Source organism: Ochotona curzoniae, unplaced genomic scaffold (genome assembly GCF_017591425.1).
Source record: "Ochotona curzoniae isolate NIBS_2020 unplaced genomic scaffold, NIBS_Ocur_1.0 contig_3643, whole genome shotgun sequence".
Lineage (NCBI taxonomy): Eukaryota > Metazoa > Chordata > Mammalia > Lagomorpha > Ochotonidae > Ochotona > Ochotona curzoniae.
The window spans coordinates 6,275,249-6,297,815 of record NW_024465933.1 but is presented as its reverse complement, the minus strand read 5'-3'; the positions used below and the strand labels follow the sequence as shown (position 1 = coordinate 6,297,815).

General features: G+C 48.4%; 1 protein-coding gene across 1 annotated transcript in view; it reads right to left on the bottom strand.

Annotated features, from left to right (window-relative positions):
- Nucleotides 1–1,030: 1,030 nt before the first annotated feature.
- The window catches only part of FBXO36 (F-box protein 36), a 72,592-nt gene continuing 51,055 nt past the window's right edge, over nucleotides 1,031–22,567 (bottom strand). Inside the window, exons 3-4 of the mRNA XM_040982778.1 lie at nucleotides 12,433–12,605; nucleotides 1,031–1,219 (exon numbers count right to left, since the gene is read on the bottom strand). Of these exons, the coding sequence (XP_040838712.1) occupies nucleotides 1,031–1,219; nucleotides 12,433–12,605 (362 nt within the window). The remainder of the gene's footprint in view (nucleotides 1,220–12,432; nucleotides 12,606–22,567) is intronic.

Here is a 22,567-nt window from a genome sequence, read left to right as displayed (position 1 = left end):
CCCGGGAAAGCAGCGGGAGATGGCCCGAGTGCTTTGGGTCCCTGAGACCTAGATGGACTTGCAGGCTCCTGGCCCTGACCTGGCCCAGCCCCAGCTATTGTAGCTACTTGGAGAGTGAACGAGCAGATGGAAGATGTATCTCTCTGCCTTCCCTCTCTGGCACTCTGCCGTTTGAATAAATGAAATAATCTTAAGTATATAGATATAGATACACAGATTCCACTTCTGATTTCAGCCTCCTGCCAATGACGACCTTGGAGGCAGCAGAGACGGCTCAAGCAGTTGCACCCCTGCCCACCGCGTGGGAGACCTGGGTTGAGTTCTGGGCTGTTGGGGACATTTGAGAAGTGAGCTGGCAGGCGTGAACGTCTTGCTTATCAACCCATCCCTATGTCTCTGACTATCCAAATAAAATGTATATTCTAGCAGAAAAACATTTTTTTTAAATCCACTCATTGCTTTTTCATAACATGCATTATCCATAAACCCTGCGAAGCTCCTACAACGTCCCGGGCCCTGAGCACAGACTTTGTGGCATTTAGTAGTAAAGGCCACTCATTGTAACCCACACAGAATGCATTCCAGGTCCCTGCTGCTCACATCTCACCCTGTGGGGATGCTCGGACACCCCAGTCTATCGCTGTACTCAGCTGACATGACGCCAGGAAAAGAAACCCAAAGGCCAAACTTACCTGTTAACATGCTGGGATAAAATGGATATGAAAAGAAAGAAACCTGCAAATACTCATGTATTGGTTATATCCAGCAGAAGACTCTTAGGGAAGGTGTAACATGTGGGGCTTCCTGTCTGGCTGCCCTTGCACTGGGGCCATGATTTTGGCCTAGTAGAGCAGGAATGATGCTTCGGGCCAGGCATGGGCAGGTTCTGCTGCATTTATACAAGTCTTCTGTGCATTTCAAATGGCTCTGGGACTCAGCAGACTCTCCCAGTTCTTGAAAAGAGGAGACGGGAAGACATTTGCATCCTGAAGAACAGCAGCACGGCCATCCTGGCAGCGCTTGGATGCCCCTACACCTGCTTCTCTCCCTGGGTGCTCTGCCTTTGTTTCTGCTTATGCAGCTGCCGCAGGAACTGGAACTTGTTGGCGAAGAACATCTGCCTCCAGCCCACTTTGTCCGCCAGTGACTTCATGTCGGGGGTGATGGTGCCGCAGGCTGACTTGACCATCCGCTCCCACAGCTGGTCAGACGCGCACAGCTGCAGAGAGGAAAAGCCAGAGGTGGGGCTGAGGACAGGTCACCGACTCACCCCCAACAGAGTCCTGCTGGGAGACGCTGTATGATAAACACCACGTGTGCAGGCTGCTGTGCCACACACGGCTCTCTCCCCCAGGAAAGGAGGCCGGTGCACACCCGTCTGCAGAACACACACAGGGAAGCACCCATTAATGACGAGGATGGACTGTGAGACAATGCAGAAGGGGATGGCTCCACTGCAGTGTGAAGACTGCAGCATATGCCTGCCCAAACCAAGATGGCTACAGGGTCCCTGAGTGATAAAGTTCCACAGGACCATCAAGTTGTACTACAGAGATAGAGTTGATAAAGATAGCAATTAAGGGCCTGGTGTGGTAACCTAGTGGCTAAAGTCCTCACCTTGCAGGTGCCAGGATCCCATAAGGGTGCCAGTTCTAACACCAGCAGTCCCGCTTCCCATCCTGCTTGTGGCCCTGCTTGTGGCCTGGGAAAGCAGTCGAGGATGGCCCAAATCCTTGGGACCCTGCACCCGTGTGGAAGACCTGGAAGAAGCTCCAGGCTCTTGGCTTCGAATTGGCTTAGCTCTAGCTGTTGTGACTGTTTGTGGAGTGAATCAATGGGACGAAAGATCTTCCTCTCTGTCTCTCCTCCTCTCTGTATATCTGACTTTCCAATAAAAAAAAAAAACCTAAATAAAATAAAGATATAGCAACAGAGATATAACCATCATTGGCCAAAACATTGTTACTGAGGGCACGTCTATTTGGCCAATGGAACAAGTCCCAGGCTCATTTGAAACATGAGCTAGCTGTGGCTGGTGAGTGCTGTCAGTGTCTAAGTACTCCCGAGCAGAGGCCCACAAGGCTATTTGGCGACACACAGTAACCACCCTCGGTAATACAGAAGTGCACTCCCAGCAGCCTTCGCAAGGCTGTCCATGATGGGCGCTTCAAGGCCGCGTTCTTCCTTTGCATTGGTGGAGGAAGGATCCTGTCAAACTTGACTCTCCCTGGCAGAGCTCCCAATCCTTAGCTGTAACATGAAAAACCCCAGTCGAGGAAGGCTAACCAGCAATCCACGGTGCCGTCGCACGCTGGCCTCAACTCCTTTCTGCTTGCGGCCCTGCCTCCCCGGCTCCCTTTATGGGAACTCAAAGTTGCCCTGGAACTGAGTTCCCTTACAAGAACACCAAGAGGCAAGAAGCTCATGAGGCTGTGACAGATCAATAACGGGGGAAAGTAAGAGTATTGCTGGCAATGAATCATGCAGGTCACCTACTTGGGAATAGTAGAGACAGCTGGTCTTATGACTGACACAATGAAATTTAAAATTCTTCCTTAATAGAGAACTCTACCGCTTAACTGGGAGAAGTAGAAATGCATGGGAAAATATCTCAGATTCTGCAAAATGAAATCTAAACGTGCTCTATTAAAGAGAAGTTCAGGCTTCCAACCTGAACCTCTCAGAACGTAACACTGGAGGCTGGCATTGCAGCACAGTGGATTCACTGCTGCCTGTGGTGCCAGTACCCCATATGAGTGCTGGTTCAAGTCCTGGCTGCTCCACTTCCTATGTAGATCCCTGCGAATGCTCCTGTGAAGAACAGTGGAGGACGGGCCAAGCTTTCCTTGCACCCAAGTGGGAGACCAGGGAAAACTCCTGATTTTGGCCATTTGGGGAGTGAACCAGCAGATGGAAGATCTCTGTCTTTGCCTCTCTCTTTCTCTCTCTCTCTCTCCATTCCTCTCAATTTAAAACATTATAGAGGCAAGTGAAGTGGTGCAGTGGGTTAAGCCCTATTTGGGTGCCTGCATCCCACCTCAGAGTGCTGGTTTGAATCCTAGCTGCTCCACTTCTGATCTAGCTCCCTACTAAGGTGCCTGGGAAGGCAACAGACAATGACTCAAGTACTTGGCTTTTTGCTGTCCACGTGGGAGACCTGGAAGGAGTTCTACGCTCCTGACAGTTGCAGACATTTGGGAAATAAACCAACGAATAGAAGGTCTCTCCCTCTGCCTTTCAAATACATAAATTAACAAATAACAAGGCATCAAGGTGCTAGATGCTCTGATATGCGGCCACAGCCTGAGACCTTCCCTTCTGTGCTTATGGTCAGAGGTGGTCTTGATGTGCCTGGGCGCTGCGTCCCCTGGGCCATTCCTTCCTTCCACGGCCCTGCAGGGATGTCCACCCGGAAGGTTCCCTCTGAGGCATCAGGTGCAGAGAGCGGGAGTGTGGAGCTTTCACCTTTCCAACCCCTGCTGCACAGAGGCAGGCTTGGTCCGGCCTAGGAGTGCAGGTGGACGATCAGCAAAGCGCGGGCAACAGCCTCCGCAGTCTGAGTTTCTGAAGCGTCTCACCACACACACCCTTCTCCCCACACTTCACTTCCAAGTCACAGCAGCAGCACACCAAACACACAAGACACTGCACACACAGTGGCTCACCCGCACGAAGGGCAAACCTGCACACGGCCGACCTCGCCGCCACCTCATCCTTGCCAGTCCGTTGGCCATGCTAGCCTCCAGGTATCACATCTACCCAATCCCAATGCACCCTTCAAAAACAAGACTTATTTGCTTGAGAGTCAGAGTTATAGAGAGATGGAGAGACAGAAAGATCCTTCATCTGCTGGTTCACTCTAAAATGCCAACAAAAACCAGGGCTAGCCTAGGCTCAAGCCAGGGGACTGGAACTCTATTTTGATCTTCCACAAGAGTGAGATGGGTTCAAGGTCATCTTCCACTGCTTTCCCAGGCACACTAGCAGGGAGCTGGATCAGAAAGGGAGCAGCAGGACATGAATCAGTGCTCACACAGGATACTGGCATGGCAGGTGGTGGCTTAGCCTGCTGTGCCACAATGCTGGTGCCAAATTAAAAATGTTTTCAAGAGTGGAAGTAGTTTTGAATGGGACATCATGACAAAAAAAGCACGTAATCAATTCACATAGGGTTGAGCGGCAAGGAGGGCACAGCCGTGTCCACGCTGGGTGCTGAATATGGGCACTAGAGCTTGCTTCCTCTTCCACAAGAGCGAGCTCCATAACTGACTGGCACCACGTTCCCAATGGGTGCCCAGAGCATGGCACTGCGTTCCTGATGGGTGCCCGGAGCATGGCACCGCGGTCCCGATGGGTGCCCGGAGCATGGCACTGTGGTCCCGATGGGTGCCTGGAGCACGGCACCTAGCTAAGGCCTTGGGATTGCTCTTTCCTGTTGACAGTGGCCACACTGCTTTTTCTAACAGGAGGTTCATGTTGTTGAGTCCCAGCAAAACCGTCATTGTTGCCACCATGGCCCTTGTTTCTGAGCTCACTCAGTGAATTGACGGGGTGAGAGTGAGTGTTTGGCTTAGCAGTCAGACACTCCCTGGGACACCAGCATCCCCTGTCTACGCACCCGGTGGCTCCACTTCTGATCCAGTTCTCTGCTAAGGCACCAGGGAAGCAGCAGATCATGGTCCAGGTGCCTGAGTCTCTGCTGTCTGCCTGGAGACCTACTTGTAGCTCCTGGCTCCTGGATTCAGCTTAGCCCAACGTGCGCTGTGGAGGCATTTGGGGAGTGAACAGATGGAATCTGACTCTCTCACCCTCACTTTTTGTTCTATTGCTCTGCTCTCAAATAAGTAAGAAATTTAAAAAATTTTAAAGTTTGTGTTTGGGCCCAGTGCAATAGCCTAGTGGCTACAGTCCTTTCCTTGCAAGCACCAGGATCCCATATGGGCACCAGTTCTAATCAGGTGGACCTACTTCTTCCCATCCAGCTCCCTGCTTGTGGCCTGGGAAAGCAGTTGAGGACAGCCCAAAGCCTTGGGACTTTGTACCCACGTGGGAGACCTGGAAGAGGTTCCGGTCTCCTGGCTTCAGATCAGCGCAGCTCTGGCCATTGTGGCTGCTTTGGGAGTGAATCAGTGAACGGAAGATCTTCCTCTCTGTCTCTTCTCCTCTCCATATGTCTAATTTTCCATTATATAGTAAAAAAAGAGCATTAAATTTTTTTTTATTGGAAAGGCAGGTTTACAAATAGATGTAGAGACAAACAAAAAGAAATCTTCTATCTACCGGTTTAATCCCCAAAAGGCCATGACAGCCAGAACTGAGCCAGTCCAGAAGCCAGGAATCAGGAGCTTGCTCTGGATCTCCCATGAGAGTGCAGAATCCCAAGGCTTTGGGCCGACTCCACCACATTCCCCAGGCCATAAGCAGGGAGCCAGTCCAGAAGTAGAGCAGCTGGGACATGACCTGCTGCCCATGTGGAATGCCAGCACTGGGAGGCAGAAGATTAGCCTGCATTGCCACTGCACCAGCCCTGAAAAGTTTATTTAAATTAAACAAACAAAAACGCTGTGGGATCAGACTATGAGACTCAGTCATGGGCTGCACTGCCCGTGATCTCTGTGCTTCATCTGGGCCTGTGTCCTTGTCCAGACTCAGGGCAAGGCAGCTTAGCCCCAACTCCTGGGCTGTAATGAGGAGGAACTGGGTTATCCACAAATGCACACGCAGCACTCACTAGTCACTCAGTAAACAGGTAGCTATGACAACACAGAAATGACAGCATATAGTGCTGTAAGAATTGGGGATAAAACAGGCAAAATATCCCTGGAGCATTAATGAGCAGGAAAGAGAAATAGAACAGTCAGTTCCTTTATCCATTTCTCAGAAGACTCTAGAAAGAAAGGCCACACTGGCATTTAGCTACTGAGCAGAACACTCAGGTGCCATAATGCGCATCTGGGGAGGCCAAGAGAGACCTTCCACACACAGGGACCCAACAGAGATCCAGCAGGATACAGGGCCATCAAACCACACGTGCACCGACTCCAAAAAGCCACGGAACAACAGGAAGAGCATAATTGAATCTCAATTTTTTGTTTGCATCAAAATATTTTTTAGAGCCCGGCATGGTAGCCTAGAGGCTAAAGTTCTTGCCTTGCACGCCCAGGATCCCATGTGGTCACTGCTTCATGTCCCAGCTGCAATACTTCCCATCCAGCTCCCTGCCTGTGGCCTGGGAAAGCAGTCGAGGACGGCCCAACGCCTTGGGATCCTGCACCCGTGCGGGAGACACCTGGAAGAGGTTGCTGCCTCCTGGCCTCAGCTTGGCTCAGTTCCAGCTGTTGCAGCCACTTGAGGAGTGAATCATCAGATGGAAGATCTTCCTCTCTGTCTCTCCTCTTCTCTGTATATCTGCTGTCCAATAAAAATAAAGATTTTTTTTAAAAAATATACTCTTGTGGACAGCGAACCTTGTGACTGATGAATTCATGCTCAGAGAATGTGGGACCGGGGGAGGCACTTGGTCTTTTGCATTGAGTCCTTCAGCTGCATTCAGAGCCCCCAAATCATGTATCCCCTGATGCAGACATTGACCTGGAACCTACATTTGCCTGTGGCCACCAAGAGCACACTGAACAAGACAGCCTCACAACCAAAGACTTCCAAGCATGCCAGCTGCTGAACCCCAACAAATCTGCGTGGCATGAAAACTCTGATCATCTTTTAAAAAGACTTCTACACGGGGAATTGGAGTGCCTTCGGAGGCCGAGAACTCTGAGGTCACCCAGCCCGATCTGGATCTACCACACGGGACAGAAGCCCAAATCCTTCCTTGCATGACCCAAGGTCATCAGAACAACAGCCAGGAGCCCTGAGCGGTCTCCAGAAACAGAACAGCTAACTTACTTCAGGCCTAGGGAGAGGAGCTTTCTCTGGTCCTTACTTAGTTCCAACTTTGGATCTCCACCCTCTCTTGCAATAACCATCCGGGTTGCTCCAGAGCCCCCTCCTCAAAAAAAAAAAAAAATTAGGATAGACAGAGAAATACAAGGAAAGCATAGAACCAGACAGGAAACAGTCAGCGTGGATCCACATGCAGCCCCATCTAAACACCAGACCACCCCACCTAGCACCTGAACCAATGAGGGTGCCCTGACGGCTGTGACCCCATTATGAACCGGTGCATGGAAGCTCTCTGACTCTCCCTCTCTCTCTGAACTTTGGCTTTCACATAAAATAAAAATAAATCTTTAAACATGTAAGTACACTTCATGCTATGGTAAATGGAATCTCATATGATGGGGAGAGAACGGATTATAAGACAAGAATACTGCCCTAAAGAATTGCTCCAGTTCCTTTCCTTATACAAAGCAGCAGGCAGGAGGTTTGCACACAGCAGCTTTTGTTACACAGTAACACTGCAGCCACGGCAGCCAAGGCCTCTGAGACACCGGCTTGACCTTCCGACTTTCCACAAAGGAGGCCTCATCTCCCAGTCTTAGGGGGTCCATATTCTTGCGCTTATCTTACAAAGTTTCCTAAACATCAGCAGCAGCGGAAAGCTCTTAGGAAACGTCTTTATATTAGAAAAACCCCAACAAAATCAGCTGAACTGCCCCAAAGAGCCTGAGCCTTAGCACAAATGGAGGTGACCATGGACTTCATTCCTGGAAAAATGCACTTTGGAATGTCTTGGAGAACAAGGATGTTGGAAGAAAACAAGAAACTTGGAGGAGGGGGAGATGGGAGCAGGAGGAAGGCAAATCAACAGAAGACTTCACGTGCCTCTTCCAGGGCAGGAAAGAAGAGCGAGAGGCCCTTCAGGCCAAGTTCTATGGAAGGCACCTAGACCTGGGGACACTCTGTGGCAGAAGAGACAGACTCAGGACTTACCCCGAGGAACAATGGAGAGCTCCTGGGAGGACAGTTGGCTTATGTCACCTCTATGCAAGGACCACTCGAGTGACATGCAAGACATGCCCCCGACCCAGGCCCCTGAGGCAGCACCCAGTGACCATCAAACCCGCCACTCACCCACTGCTGCGGCGGGCCAACAAGGAGCGTATGCCCACTCCCCGCATCCCTGCCACATCTCTCACCCCTCCGCTCCTCCCTGACCCTCTCACCCCTGCTAGAGGCCCACATGGGTCTGCAATCCCCAGCCCCTCACTTCTATAATGAATATTTTTTAAAAACCAATGATTTTAAAAATAAAGAAATAAATTTTTTAAATGAATTTTCAAAGAGCTAGAATTTCTGTCAGTATAACTTCATTTATGAAACATCAGGTCTTACACTGAAAATCATTGGAATTTCCTCTAATAATGTAAGTCAGCCTCTCAATGGCCCCTTCTAAGGGCCAGTGCCACGGCTTACAGGCTAATCCTCCACCTTCAAGCACCAGCATCCCATAAGGGCACCAGTTCGTGTCCTGGCTGTTCTACCTCCCATCCAGCTCCCTGCCTGTGGCCTGGAAAAGCAGAAAAGGAAGGCCTGATGCCTTGGGACCCTGCACCACGTGGGAGACGCGGAAAAAGCTCCTGGCTTTGGATTGCCTCAGCTCTGGCCATTGTGGCCATTTGGGGAGTAAAACAGAAAATAGGAAATCTTTCTGTCCTTCCTTCTCTCTATAACTCTGCCTTTCAAATAATAATAATAACAGTAATATTTTTTTAAATACCCCCTTCTAGGGCACTGGGATGGTAGCCTAGTGGCTAAAGTCCTCACCTTGCATGCACCAGGACCCTATATGGGTGTCGATTCATTTCCAGTAGCCCCACTTCCCATCCAGCTCCCTGCTTGTGGCCTGGGAAAGCAGTCAAGGACAGCCCAAAGCCTTGGGACTCTGCACCCACATGGAAATCCAGAAGAAGCTCCTGGCTCCTGGCTTCAGATTGGCTCAGCTCTGACCATTGCAGATACTTGGGGAGTGAACCAGTGGATGGAAGATCTTTCTGTCTCTCCTTCTCTCTGTAAATCTGACCTTCCAATAAAAATAAATCTTGAAAAAAGAAAGAAAGAAAGAATACCCCCCTTCCAAGGCTCCTAAGTCCCAGGGCTCTGTGCTAGCTGGGAGCTTGCAGAGACACAGGAGGCAATCAGGGCAGGCACCCGGCCTTTAGATCAGGGGTGCCTTGGACCAGCCCACATCCCCCATCACAGTGCCTGGGCCTGAGCCCAGCTCCATCCCAACATCTGTTTCCTGCTTCAAACATGTCCTAGGAGACAGCAGGTGATGAGGGCCTGGGCACTCGAGTCCCCACCTCCCGGGTGAGATGGCTGGACTGAGCTGCAGGCTCCTGGCTAGGTGGTTCTGGACATTTGGAGTGAACTAGAAAATGGAAATATCTCCAACCCTCACCTGCAGTCTCCTCTTCTCCAAGGAATGATAATATAAACACAGAAATAAACACCAAGTTACTCATTCTGAGGCCCTGGCTGTTTTGATCCAAAGTACAGCTGATTATGGATTCAGCTCCCCCTGGTGGTGGTGCCTGAAGCTACCATACTATGGAAGCTGAGCACAAACCTTAGAACTTACCTGGTTAAACCCTCTTCTTGGGCCCGACGCAGTGGCCTAGAGGCTAATGTCCTCACCTTAAATGCGCTGGGATCCCATTTGGGCACAGACTCTAATCCCAGCAGCCCTGCTTCCCATCCAGCTCCCTGCCTGTGGCCTGGGAAAGCAGTCAAGGACAGCCCAAAGCCATTGCGGTCACTTGGGGAGTGAATCATGGGACGGAAATTCTTCCTTTCTGTCTCTCCTCCTCTCTGTATATCTACCTTTCCAATAATAAAAATAAATAAATCTTTAAAATAAAAAAAGTCACATCCTTGTGATGGATGTTTCCCGGATAGGAACTGCAGAGAAAACCATTTTTTAAAAAAAAAAAAAAGATTTATTTATTTATTGGAAAGGCAGATATACAGAGAGGAGGAGAGACAGAGAGGAAGATCTTTCATTCGATGATTCACTCCCCAAGTGGCCGCAATGGCTGCAGCTGAGTCAGTCCGAAGCCAGGAGCAAGGAGCTTCTACTGGTTCTCTCATTCAGGTGCAGGGTCCCAAGGCTTCATCCTTCCCAGACCACAGGCAGGGAGCTGGATGGGAAGCAGGGCAGCCAGGATTAGAACTGGTGCCCATATGGGATCCCGGTGTGTGCAAAGTGAGGACTTTAGCCACTATGCTATCACCCCGGGCCCCAGAAACCTACTTTTAAAGCAGACAGATTAGATAACAAGAGTATGAAGAATACAAGGATTTTCTGAAAAATTAAAAAAAAAAAAGTATTGATTTACTTGCGACTAGGTGTGTGTTCCCATCTGACTTGAAGACATTTTCAGAAAGGCACTAAGCCAGCAGGCGGGACAGGGTGGTGGAGGGACAGGGTGGCAGTGAAGGAAGTCAGCCTCCCCACGGAAGGCAGGAAGCCCGCAAACCAAGGCAGGAGCCCGCAAACGGGAGGCAGGAGCCCGCAAACCGAGGTGGAGGCCCGCAAACCTGCGGTGGCGCAGAACCTCCACAAACCTTCCTGCTGCGAGGGGCAACCCCACGCTCTCGGCCCGAGCTTTACATAAATCCTCACATTTTCCTTCCTGAACATCCTCCTTCCACTTCAAGTCTGAGTAATCAGCTGAATTGCAGCCGCAGGAGCAAGCGCCCGCTTCTGTCATGCTCCGAGAAATACCAAGTGATTGCTCACAGCACTTCTCTAGCGCTCTTATTTTTAGAAAGGGAAAGAACAATAAAAAATCAAGAAATCTTTAAATATACACAGATATTTGAAGGAATACATTAAGCAATACAGATTCTATTACACAGAATGAATTTTTCTTTTTTTAATTGAAGAAGTTTCATTGCATTCATGTGAAAAAAAATTGAGTTCTTTAATAACCCAGACTTGGGTTCACGTCGCCCTGGGGACTGCTGCACATTCTTTTTGAATGGGAGTTGCCCAGTGCAACACCTGTTCCCTGTTAGGATTTCCTGGTTGGAAAGCAAGAGACTCCAACTCATGTTAGCTAAAGTCACAAAGACATTGACAGCAAAGCATGTGTGCTGAGCACGGGGCTCATGGGCCTGCAAGGAGCGGGTGAAGCGCAGGCGGCAGGATACCTCCGCAGTCAGAGTGGAAACAGCCAAGGACCCATGAGGGCTCTGGCTGCGTTTTCTGTTCCTTTGCCTAACCTACAGGGGATTGCAAAGCAGCGGGAAAGGTTCTACAGAAAACACGGGGCATGCAAGGGACAGACCTGCCCAGCCATATTAACAGACGTGAGAACTAGCTATTTGCTTCACTCTAATGCTATCAAGCCATTGCCTGTAGTGTCGGCATCCATTTAGGCATGGGTTTGAGTCCCAGCTGTTCTACTTCTGACCCAGCGCCCTGCAAATGAAGCCTGGAGAGGCAGAAGAGGATGGCCTAAATCCAAACCCTTAGGCCCTTAGTCCCATGTGGGAGGGCTGGAAGAAACCCTTAGCTCCTGGCTTCAGTCTGGCCCACTCCGGTCCTGGGGTCATGGTGGCCGTTTGGGAAGTGAACCAACAGATAGAAGACATCTCTCTCTCTCTCTCTGTGTCATTCTCTCTCTTTGTAATTGCCTTTCAAATAAATTTTTAAAAGTTCTTCAAGAAAAAAAGAAAGCACACTGAATAATGCAGTTGTGTAAAGCCAGGCACAGGCAACTGCTCTGCACCCAGCCCCCAGGCACAGGTCATTGTTACTGTTAGTGTCTGCATGGGTCTCTCTTCTCAGAATGTAAGGTCCTTGAGCGCAGGAATAATTTCTTGTCTTTGTTGCTTGTGCGCCTAGCACCATGTCCAGACAAAGCCAGGACTCGCCAGATGACTGCTGAGATAAATGCAAATTAAAAACCTGTGCCGGGCCTGGCGGCATGGCCTAGTGGCTGAGGGCCTCGCCTTGAATGCACCAGGATTCCATATGGTCTCTGGTTCTAATCCCGGCAGCTCCACTTCCTCTCTATCTCTCCTCCTCTCTGTATATCTGACTTTGTAATAAAAATAAAATAAATCTTAAAAAAAAAAAAAAAACTGGTGCCTCGGGATAACAGGATAGCTCAATTGGCTAATCTTCCACTTCCAAGTACCAGGATCCCATATGCGCACAGGTTCATGTCCCAGCTGCTCCACTTCCCATCCAGCTCCTGCCTGTGGCCTGGGAAAGCAGAAGAGAAAGGCCTGATGCTTTGGGACCTGCCCCCACGTGGGAGACCTGGAAGAAGCTCTTGCTCCTGGCTTTAGATTAGCTCAGTTCGAGCCATTGCAGCCATTTGCGGAGTGAACCAGCAGATGGAAGATCTTTCTCTGTCTCTCCTCTCCATAAAAAAAAAAAAAAAAAAAAAAAAAAAACCTCTTTTAAAAAAATTACTGCCTTGTTTTTGCTTGTTTTTAATACTTTGGAAGGTTCTCGATTACCTTAGCAAACCTGCGGGACGTTTGAGCAAGACGGGCCAGATCTTCCAGATCCAAGTAAGAGATGATGCTGAGGAGCAGCGCATCGGAGAGCCGCTCCAGGAAGTCAAACTTCCCTTGGCACAAGTTGAACACGTAGTCTAATATCCCAGCACCGAAGATCAAGGCAATTTGAACTGAAATGCAAAGAAACCGATGAAGCAATACAGTTACTCAGTCCTAACTTTACACAACAGGAAAAATAAAAGTGGCAGACGGAAAAAATTAATGAGAATGTCATGAAAATGACTTTAAACTTTGCTTAGAATCTATAATATTTTCTTAGTTATTTCTGAACTAAGAAACAGTTCAGAAAGAACCAACCCATACGTCGGCCTATGTAAACGTGTTCAAATAACCAAGAGACAGAAGCATGCGTCCAAGGAATGTTCCACAACGGGGCACATCCAGGCGATGCACTTCTCCCTTCTTCACTTATCTTTGTTTTTCTGAGCTTTTGATAGTAAACTGGCTTCAAAATAAAAAATCTTGGATGGGAGGAGGGGAAAAAAAAAAAAGACATGGGCCTGGAGCTGTGGTGTGACTGTCGAAGCCTCTGCCTGCAGGGCTGCCATCTCATATGCACGCTGGTTTGAGTCCTGGCTGCTCCACTTTGCATCCAGCTTCCTACTAACAGCCTGGAAAAGCAGCAGAGGATGGTCCACGTTCTCAGATGAAAAGGCAGGTCTCCCTGCACCACGTGGGAGATGCAGAAGAAGCTCCTGACTCCTGGTTTCAGACCAGGCCAGCTCTGGTCATTAAGGTCATTTGGGGAGTGAACCAGCAAATGGAAGATCTCTCTCTACCTCTGTCTTTCAAATAAAAATTAATATTTTTCTTTCAAAAGGAGACAAAAATCTTAGAAGGAAGCTTCCTTTTTTCATAAAACAGAAAATGTATTTATCTGAAAGGCAAAGTTGCAAGGGGCGGGGCGCAGAGCTCTTCCGCCCACTCCCCTCTCTATAAGGCCACAAAGGCCAGGCCTGGGCCAGCAACAGGCAGAAGCCAGGGTCCTCTTCTCGCTCTGCCACAGGGGTGGCAGAGGTGTAAACACTGTGCTCTCTTTTGCTGCCTTCCCAGACAACAACAGGAAGCTGGATTCAAGTGGAGCAGCCAGGACTCGAATCAGCATCCCTTTAGTGGTGGCTTAACTCACTGCACCTGTTTTTAAAAGAAAACAGAGTGATAACAGGGCATGCATGTAGATAGATCCCCAAGCGGGGGCAGGAGACGGGGGATTTCACCATATCTTCCCTTCTGACTCTAGAAGCACCACTAGGGACTACTCTTAGAAGACAGAGAGAGACACAGAGAGACACAAAGAGAGTCCTTTCATTTTTTAAAGATTTTTTTTTAATTGAAAATTCTGATTTACAGAGGAGAGAAAGATCTTCTGTCTGCTGGTTCACTCCTCAAGTGGCCATAACAGCCAGAGCTGAGCCAATCTCAAGTCAGGAACCAGGAAATTTTTCAGGGTGTCCCACGTGGGTGCAGGGTCCCAAGGCTTTGGGCTGTCCTCTACTATTTTCCCAGGCCACAAACAGGGAGCTGAATGGGAAGTGGAGCAGCTGGGACATGAACCAGCGCCCATATAGGATCTTGGTGTATGCAAAGTAAGGATTTAGCCACTAGGCTATCTTTCTGGACCCCCACAATCTGGGTACTACCTTCCATCCTCAGCCAGGAGCGAGCGGGGAGAGCTGCCTGGGCTTCCTGCAGACATGGTGCAGCTGTGATCCCAGGGGCACTCTGATTTCAGAGCAGGCCGTGTTTATGTAAAAGCCCACGTTAGATTTCTCTCCATAACTGGCTATCCCTGCTTTCTCAAGGGAGTCTGAGTTGAAGGCCCTTTGGATTCCTAGTGCTTCCAATCCAAAGCCCTCTAAAAAACAAAAATGCCTTCTCAGGGGATGTGAAGCCCTGCCAGTAAACAGCCTGGGGCATAGCAGGCGAGCACACCACCTGCTACAGTGACGTCACATGTGACCTCTGGCTGCTCCACTTCCCATCCAGCTTCCTGCTAGTGTTCCTGGGAAAACAGCAAAAGATGGCCCAAACGCTTCGGCCCTTGCACCCACAGGGTGACCTGGATAAAGTTCCTGGCTCCTGGCTTCGGATTGGCCCAGCTGTGGCTTGTTGTGACCAATTGGGGAGTGAACCAGCAGATGAAGATCTCTGTCTCTTTCTCTGTAACGCTGCCTTTCAGAGGAAATATACATCTTAAAAAAGAAAACAAAACATTGACAAAAACTCACGGTAAGCTGTGGAGCAGCCAACCTCTAAGATAGCTCTAAGAATGCTCTCGGATTCAAGCCCCTGCCTCATGGAATGGGGCTAACCTACTTAGCCAATGAGATGTGGCAGAAGTGATTACTTGAGGCTTGTCACATGTGACACCTGGTCTGCTTTGTTTCCTAGGGTCACTCACGCTGGAAGCAGCCAACTCCCATATGCCAACAAGGGGCAGTATAGCTGGGGAGAGGAGCAACTTCCATGCACCTATCAGCCCGGATGGGACACCCCAGCCCCAGATGGGAACGCCTCACCTTCAGAAGATGGAGGCACCATGCAACATAGCACAAGTCTCTAACACAGAACCACTCGGCTAAGACACTCCTCAATTCCAAACCCAAGAAAACTGTCTAAGAAACATCAGTATTTAAAGCAATCTGAACATTTAAAATGAATGATCATGATTAGGGGACCTACAAGCATTGTGGTACTGGAATCTAAGATGTGGAATGGCGGACCAGTATTATGTAGTTTAAGCCTCTGTCTGCAGTACTGGTGTCTCATGTGAGCACCGGTCTGAGGACCAGTGCTCCTGTTCAATCCAGTTTCTAGCAACTGTACCTGGAAAACACTAGAGGATGGCCCAAAAAGTTGGACCCCTAGCACACGCCACACATTGGACACCGAGACGGGACTTCAGGCTCCTGGCCCAGCCCTCGTCATCGAAGGCATCTGAGGAGTGAACCAGCACATAGAGATCTTTCTCTCTTCCTCTCCCTGACCCTCTCCCTGCATCTAAAGTGTATGCGTGTGTGTATGAGTCTTCTTCTCTCTCTCTTTCTCTGTAACTTTGTCTTTCAAATAGACAAATTAAGGAAAAATTAAGAAAAAAAAAAAGGAAGCATGCATGAAAGGTCATGAGGAAACTGTCAGTATAAATGGCCTAGCACCATACCCTAGTGGCTAAATCCTTGCCTTGCACAGCACCAGGATCTCATATAGATGCCACTTCGTGTCCTGGCTGCTCCACTTTCCATCCAACTCCCTGCTTGTGGCCTGGGAAAGCAGTATAACACGGCCCAAAGTCTTGGGACCCTGCACCCACGTGGAAGACTCAGAAGAAGCTCCTGGCTTCGGATCAGCTCAGTTCCAGCCGTTGTTGCCACTTGGGGATTGAACCAGCAAACATAAGATCTTTTTCTCCTTCTCTCCATAAATTGAATCTGCCTTTCCAATAAAAATAAATAAATCTTTTAAAAAGAAAAAAAGCTGTTAGTTTAAATGTGATGCACTCTGAGGCTTTAAGGTAAAGACTTTAAGGAAAATGAACAATGGAATATTAAGCACTGGACGAGAGGGGCCGTTATGATGTAGTGGCAGAAGCTGAACAGCAATACCGCCTATGTGACATGGAAAGCAGGAAAGGTTGTCTGATTCAGCAAAGGAGGGGTCTGAGCAGGATGCTGAACATGTTGCCTGTCTTGCTGCTTAAAGTGAAAGGTCAGAGGAGAGAGACAAACGAAAGGAGCTTTGAAAAAGACAAAGGTTAAAACAGGAGGGAGGATCTGCTGGTTTGGAACATTCTCTGCTTGTTCTGATGCCAAGCAATGCCACGATTAACAAACAGCTCCTGGGGCTGGCATTGCGGTGCAGCAGGTAAACCTGTCATGTGCAATACCAGCATCCCATATGGTCACCTTCACATCCCGGCTGCTCCACTTGCAACTCTGCACCCTGTTCATGTGCCTTGGAAAAGCAGTGGAAGACGGCCCACATGTTGGGCTTCATGTTACCTGCAGAGACCTGGATCCTGCGCCTGGCTCCTGGCTTCAGCTCGGTCCAAGCACTGCCTGTTGCCATATGGAGAGGGGACCAGTGGATAGAAGTAGAAGATTTCTCCACGTCTCTTATATATATATATATATATATATATATATATATATATATATACACACACACACACACACACATATGTATATATAACACTGGGCCCCTATTTACCAATATATGTAAAATTAGAAAGGTAGATTTACAGTGAAAGGAGAGACAAAGATTTTCCATTCACTGGTTCACTCCCCAAGTGGCTACCATGGCTGGAGTCGAGCCCATCTGAAGCCAGGACCCAGAAGCTTCTTCTGGGTCTCCCACATGGGTGCAGCGTCCTAAGACTTTGGACTGCCCTCTCTTACTTTCCCAGGCCACAGGTAGGGAGCTCAACGGGAAGTAAAGCAGCCAGAACACAAATGGGTGTCCACATGGGGTCCTGGTGCTCACAGGAGGAGGATTAGTAAATTGAGCCATTGCACCAGGCCCTGTAAGTAATATTTTTAGTTTAATAGAAGAGGTTGGGGGCCAGCACACTGGTGTAACAGGCTATCCTCTACTTGCGGCACAGGCATTCCATACGTGTGCTGGTTCAAATCTTGGCTGCTCTACTTCCCATTTGGCTCTTGTTAATGGCCTGGGAAAGCAGCAGAGGATGGCCCAAGTGCTTGGGACCCTTCGACCATGTGGGAGACCCAGAAGAAGCTCCATCAACAGGACCTGTTAAGCCATCTCCTGCTGGATCGCAGCACTTCCACTATTTCCCTGCTGTTTCCAGGAGCATGCTCTCCAGTACCTACACCACAGAAAACAGAAGTAAAAGACTACTGTGGTGCAAAAAAAACCATGCGGTGCACATGGAACCCATGTGTAATCTTTTCATAATATGCATTTTTCATAAACTTATATTGAAAAAAATTAGAAAACATGTAAGAGTTGCACTAATTTAATGGGTACTGCGTGATGCTTTCTGAATAAATGGTGCAATATCCAACCAGCGCTGGGCCAGGGTAGAGCCACAGGCCAAACGAACCAGAGCTCCACCGAGGTCTCCCATATGGGTGACAGAGACCCAGTCGCTGGAGCCATCACCTACTGCTCCCAGCATGTGCATTAGCAGGAAGCGAGCTAGGAAGCAGTGGGTCCTCCATCCCAGGCATGTGCATAGGAGATGCGAGCACCCCGAGGAGCATCTTGGCAGCTGCACGAAACACCTGCTCCTAACACGTGCTTAAAATAACCAGCCTGGGAAGAGGTGTGCAAGCACAGCAAATCAAAACACGAACTGACAAACACCTTGAGGTAGAATCTACATGTTCAGAATAATCTTAGGGTTTTGATGTTTAAGAAGCAGATAGAAATGTTGACAAAAAATTAGATGACAAAGAAAAGGAAAAAAGAAAGGAGGGAGGAATGAAGGAGTGAATTAAGTTAGTTAGTTTGTTTGTTCCTGGCTCCGAGCTTCAGATCAGCCCAGCTCTGGCTGGTGCAGACATTCGGGATGTAAATCAGTGGACAGAAAATCTCTCTCCATCTCTCTTTGTAATTTTGTCTCTCAGGAAGAAATAAATAAATCTTACAGAAAAAAAAACACAAAGAATTGCTTAGTCAAACAATTGGATGGAAGGAGGGAGAGAGGAAAGGAGGAGATAAAAGTGAAAATAAAGAAATACAAGAAAAACTTCCAAACTATTTGATCTGTAACCAGTTGGAGGTTAGCTCATAGCTGAACAAAGCAGAAGCCACAATCCAGGCTGCCTTAGCCAGAGGGGCTTGCTTCGTCATTGCCAGCTGGCCACTGTGGGAGATTTCCATTACCTCATTACCAAGCCAGTCAGCTTTAGGCTTCCCATTCTTAGGATGCGACTCTCTTCTGGGTCACTCTGGCAAGATTCCTGCTTCCAAGGTAGCACATCCATGCTCCAGGAGTCCAAGGGGTCAGGGCAGAGGTCAGCAAGGCGGTGCAGGTGGGTCTACCCTGTCTAAGTCCCCTCCCAGGAAGCTCCGGGCAGGAGCGTCAACTCACGTCAGGCTGGACAAAACTGGGCCATGGGGCCACACCTGCAAGGCAGAGAGGACAACACAGTCTCCTTGAGGAGGAATAAAATTGGATCTAGAAAATCCAGTAGCAAGGAGGAATGGAAATGAAGCAAACAGCAAAGCAAAGGCACAAGAGGAATGCAGGAAACAAGACAGTGAAAATGATGAGCATGTTAGTAATCACAGTAAGTGTAAATGAACTAATCGTGCCAGATGAAAGATGCTGATAACACACACACACACACACACACACACACACACACACACTCCATGCCATGTTAGTCATATGCAACGTATGAGAGATGGGCTCACAAAATGATAATAAGATAAGTGAGTTGCTTAAAGATAAGAGGGCTACCCCACCCCCGACACACAGTGGCACAGCAAGCTAATCCTCAGCCTCATGGGCCAGCATCCCATATGGGTGCTAGTTCATGCCCCGGCTGCTCCCCTTTCCATCCAGTTCTTTGCTAATGGCCTGGGAAAGCAGTAGAGGATGGGCCAAGTCCTTAGGGCCCTGTACCCACATGACGTGGGTGACTCAGACAAAATTCCTAGCTCCTGGCTTCGGACCACTGCAGCCAACTGAGGAGTGAACCAGCAGATGAAAGGTATCTGTCCTTCTCTCTGTAGAAAATCCACCTCTCAAACAAAAATTTTTAAATCTTTTAAAACAGGAAGATGTGCTACTTCTAAGTCAGTTCTCCCAAAGCAAACACTGATGGAGTTATAAGGAAGGCAGGAAGATTCCTCCTGCATTGTCCCAGTGTAGCGCCAGGTCCTCCCTGCTACAGCACCTTATTCCCTAGGGAAGGACTGGGCTTATTCTGCTATATTTTTAAACCGTTTGTTCCTTTCTCTAAAAACAATAACAACAAAAATGCTACTGATTCATTAACATCCATTGGAGAGGCAGAGTGCCAGAGGGGGTGGTGGGGAAGAAGGAGCTTGAATTGACTCATCCAAGCCCCAGATGCCACAACAGCCAGGGCTGGGCCAGGCCAACTCCAAGAGGCTGGAACTCAATCTGAATTTCCCTACATGGGCAGCAGGAACTGGTTTGGTTTTTTTTTTTTTAATAAATAAAATAAATAAACTTCAAAAAATGAACAAGAAAAAAAAAAGAATAGAGTCATGAATAAGTCCTACCAGAAATAAAGAGAGAGAGATGAGACAAGCTCCTGGAAAAGTCAAGAAAAAATAGAAAACGAGGAAGTAAACTGTATCCACTGACTGAACAGGAAAGGAGAAAAGCCCACTAGAGCTTCGGCTCTCGCCAACTTCCTGGGTAAAACTCTCAAGATGATCTGCATCTTCTACAACTTATCCCAAAGAACAGAAATCGAAGGAAGAGACCAACGTCAACAAACGGACTGTACAAACCAGCTACAACAGTAAGTAAAGGAAAACACGCAGGCCAAACTTCACCGAGGAACATATGTGTCAAAAACTGTAAATAAGACATTAGGAAAATCAATCCATCAACATACAAAATTAAATTGTGATCATTAAAGTTAATCCCAAAATGCATATTAAATAATTCACCGTATTAATATATACGAAGGGAATTATCACTTTAACAATGTAGAAAACTATTTCATGTAATTCTACAATATTTTTTTTTAAGATTTATTCATGTCACACAGAGAGAGGAGAGAAAGAGAGAGAGAGAGAGAGAGAGAGAGAGAGAGATCTCCAATCCTAGTTCACTCCCCAGATGGCCACAACTGCCAGGGCAGGGCCAAGTCAAAGCCAGGAGCCTGAACTCCGATGAGCGTGTCACACAGGTGGCAGGGACCCAGGCACCTGGGCCATCTTCTGCTGCCTCCCAGGCATATTAGCAGAGAGCTGGACCAGAAGCAGAGCAGCTGGGACTAGAAACAGTGTCATGTGGGCAGTACAGGCAACAGACTAACATACTGCACAACATTGCCAGCCCCACTAACCTGTTTATTTGAGCAAAATCTCTTAGGAAACTAATACTAGGAGGGAATTTCCTTAGCCCAATAACACATGACAGACATCCAAAATCCAGCAAGAGTAATAACAACACATGGATTTGTATAAGCAGCTGGCATTTGCCAAGAAATGCTGTAATATGTTCCTTTATATAAAGGATGTGCTAAACAGTACAGTCATCCTCACTTAACCCCAGGGATTTGTGCTGAACAGGGCATCATTAGGTGGTTTCGTTGTTGTGAAATGCCTATTTTCATTGGCATGCATTCACTCCAGCTAACACAGCTGGGACATCCCTGGGTGGCATCCCTCGATGGGACCACTCTGTGGTCTGCAGTCTGTCGTTGCCCACCGATGCGCCATTCTGCAGCGTGTGACCGCATCACGAGCAGCGCTTGGTGCCCAGCCTACGATGATGTGCTTCCTGCTATTTTTCACATGTCGTCATTGGAATCCTCACCACGCCTCTGGGAGATGAGCGCCGCTATTGTTCCTCTTTTACACTGAGCGAGAAACAGAGACGCCAAGTGGTTTGCCCCAGATCACAACACAAGGAAATGGCAGAAGCCAGACTGTTGGCCCTACCACGTATCCCTGTCATTATAATCATATATGGCTTTTAGGATCAGGAATAAGCCCAGAATGCCCACTCTCCCCATTTTTATTCAGCATTGCTGTACAGGTTGAAGCAAAGGAGGAGGAGAAAGATATAAAAGTGTATTGAAACAAACCAAATGAAGAATTAGTATTCAAAGTACATTCAAAATGTTCTGTAGTCAATACATACAAGACAAAGAACAAAGCAGAAAGCGTGCACCAAGACCATGAGTGTGGTAGTCACTAGAGACAGCAGTTAAGGTGCTGCTTGGGACCCCCACACATCCCACATCAGAGCATCCAGGTTCCGGTCTTGGCTCCACTTCTAATTCCAGCTTCCTACTAATGTGCACACCGAGAGGCAGCAGACACTGCGCAGCACTTGACTGCTGTGCACTGGGATGTGGTTCAGGTTGCCCTGGCCCAGCTCTGGCTATTGTGGGCATTTAGGAAGTGAACCAGTGAATGGGAGCACCCTCTCTCTCCCTCTCTTTCCCTCTTACTCTTTCTCTCTCCCTCTCTCTCTCTCTCTCCTTTTATCTTCTGCCTTTCAAGTGAATTTTTCAAATAAATTAAAATGAGAGAATAGAGTCACACCAGCAAGATGGCAGTGTCTGAAAGGATGACGTGTCCTGAGAAAGCACTCCACGGAGAGTCCAGGGCAGTTCTGAAACAGGAGCAACACAGAAGCAACTCCCGCTGCAAGAGACGCGCGAGTCTCTCAGGAGGAGGGAGCGAGGCAGTGTTACCTGGGGAGTGGCTGCTGAGGGAGCAGAAGGCACAAAGAGAATTGAGAATGGAGAAGGGAAGGGCCCAATAGAAAACAAGAACAAGAACCAGAAAAAGGAAGAATGGCAAGAAGAGCAGAGAGAAGGGGGAGAGAGGAGAGGCAGACACAATAGGGGAAGCAAGAGAAAGAGGAGGTTTGGGGGAGGTAGGCCTGAGTTCTCCCGTCCTGTTGTTCTGTTTTTCTGTTTGGAAGGAATCATATTGGTTATCCTGGTTTCCTCCTTTGGGTCTGCACAGTGGCAGATTTCTGGCCTTCAGGTTTTCTTCTGCTTTGCCCACCTGCTGGCCACCAAGGATGGGCAAAGTGTCTGCCAAGGGCCAGACAGCACCTGTGGCGGACGTTGTGGTCTGCGTGGTGTCTGTGGCAAACAGCCAGCTCCGTCAGGGTGCCCTGAGAGCGGCCCAAGGAGATGTGGGAGTGCCTGGGTGGAGCTCTGATCCCATAAAACCGCATTTACAACATCAACTAATTAAAATGAAAACATCAAGAAGACAAGTTAGCAGTTCTTGGTCAATGAATAGAAAAGGACTTCAAACTTATGGGGGTTTAACACTGGTGGCATGGTAAAAATTTCTATGTCTCATATTGTGCCCAATGTTGGTGAGAATGCAGAGATAACTCACAAAATGCCGTTGATGCCTGCTAATGTCCGGGAAA